This window comes from Vicia villosa, linkage group LG3 (assembly GCF_029867415.1).
Source record: "Vicia villosa cultivar HV-30 ecotype Madison, WI linkage group LG3, Vvil1.0, whole genome shotgun sequence".
NCBI classification, from domain to species: domain Eukaryota; kingdom Viridiplantae; phylum Streptophyta; class Magnoliopsida; order Fabales; family Fabaceae; genus Vicia; species Vicia villosa.
Genome location: NC_081182.1, coordinates 171,303,585 through 171,305,328, shown reverse-complemented (window position 1 = coordinate 171,305,328; position 1,744 = coordinate 171,303,585). Strand labels below are relative to the sequence as shown.

General features: G+C 33.8%; 1 protein-coding gene across 1 annotated transcript; it reads left to right on the top strand.

The window, feature by feature from the left end:
• Window positions 1-293: 293 nt before the first annotated feature.
• LOC131659382 (uncharacterized) lies at window positions 294-1,316 on the top strand. The gene has a single exon (XM_058928583.1). The coding sequence runs from the start codon at window positions 294-296 to the stop codon at window positions 1,314-1,316; it is 1,023 nt and encodes a 340-aa protein (XP_058784566.1).
• Window positions 1,317-1,744: the final 428 nt, after the last annotated feature.

The window sequence follows — 1,744 nt, the reverse complement described above, 5'->3', positions numbered from 1 at the left end:
ACATTTTTATCCCTGGTTTAAAGGATAAAAGTGTAAGATATAAGAAAATCTCACTGTGTGTGAGGACTAGACTAACCCTTTTGGTGAACCAGTATAAACTTCTGTGTGTTCTTTATTATCAGTCTTATATTTTCTTATATCTTTCTCTCACACTTAAACTAAAATTTTAAGAGGTCACTATTCAAACCCCCCTTTCTAGTGACATTTATTTCCAACAATTGGTATCAGAGCTCGGGCTCTGAAAAAATTACACTTAACCGTGTTAGAGTAAAACGATCACAACAACTCAAAGAATGGCTGACCAAACAAAATTCATTGCTGAAGGAGGATCTTCCCGCAGACCTCAAATCTTTAATGGAATTGACTACTACTATTGGAAAGGTAAAATGAGACTCTTTCTCTTATCTCAAGATATAAATATGTGGTCCATCATTGAAACAGGAAACTTCACTCCAATGACTGCTTCAACTGACGCTGCTCCTGCTGCCCCTAAACCTCAAGCGTCATGGACTCCTGAAGAGAAAAACCAGGTACTCTTAAACTCAAAAGCTCAATTTATTTTATCATGTGCTCTTAGCAGAGAAGAATACGATAGAATTGAAGAATGTAACACTGCCAAAGAGATCTGGGACAAACTCAAAATTCACCATGAAGGAACAAGTCATGTTAAAGAAGAGAGAATAGATATGGGAGTAAGAAAATTTGAAACATTTGAAATGAAAGAAGATGAAACCATAGACGAAATGTTCTCCAGGTTTACAATTATTATTAATGAATTAAGATCTCTTGGAAAAACTTACTCTCCCCATGAGAGAATAAGAAAATTACTTAGATGTCTTCCTAAAGTATGGAGACCAATGGTCACTGCTATTACTCAAGCTAAAGATCTGACAAGTCTACCAGTTGAAGAACTTGTTGGTTCTCTTCGTGCTCATGAATGTATCATTCTAGAAGATAAACCACTAAAGAAAGGAAAATCAATTTCTCTCAAAGCTGTTCAAAACTCAAAAGAAACTCAACTAAAAATTGAGGAGTCAAATGAATCACCTTCTGAAGATGAGGATGATTTAACACTCATATCTAAACACATTCAGCAAATGGTATTTCGAAGAGGAAACAAACGACCATTTCGAAGAGATCCTCAAAAGGCTGAGATAGATAAAAGCAAAATCACATGTTATGGATGTAACAAAGTTGTACACTTCAAAACTGAATGTCCTCAACAAAAAAAGTTCTTCAAAGGAACACCATTCAAAAAGAAATCAATGATGGCTTCATGGGATGGCTCTGAAAACTCAAACTCAGACACTGACTAAGAAGAAGCTAATCTATGCCTTATGACCTCCTCTGAATCTGAAGTAAGTCCTCTTATATCCTGTACAAGTTGTCATGAAATGAATTTTATGTTTGACAATCTACTAGAGGATTCAAACCTCTTAACTCAAAAATGTCTTTTCCAAAAAGAACAAATTTCAAACTTAATCAAAGAAAAGGAAGATTTAAAGAAAACCATTGATAAACAATCTATCACAATAACTAATTTATACAATGCTCACTCTTCTCTTTCCTCTAAACAAAAAGTACTAATTGATAATTCAAATCTTCCAAAAATAGAAACTTTAGAAAAAAAGATAGAAAATCTAACTCAGGATATCACAAAATTTGTTAGGTCTACTGAAACATTTCAAAACATAATGGGATCACAATCAGGTATTTTTGATAAAGCAGGAATAGGGTTCAAATC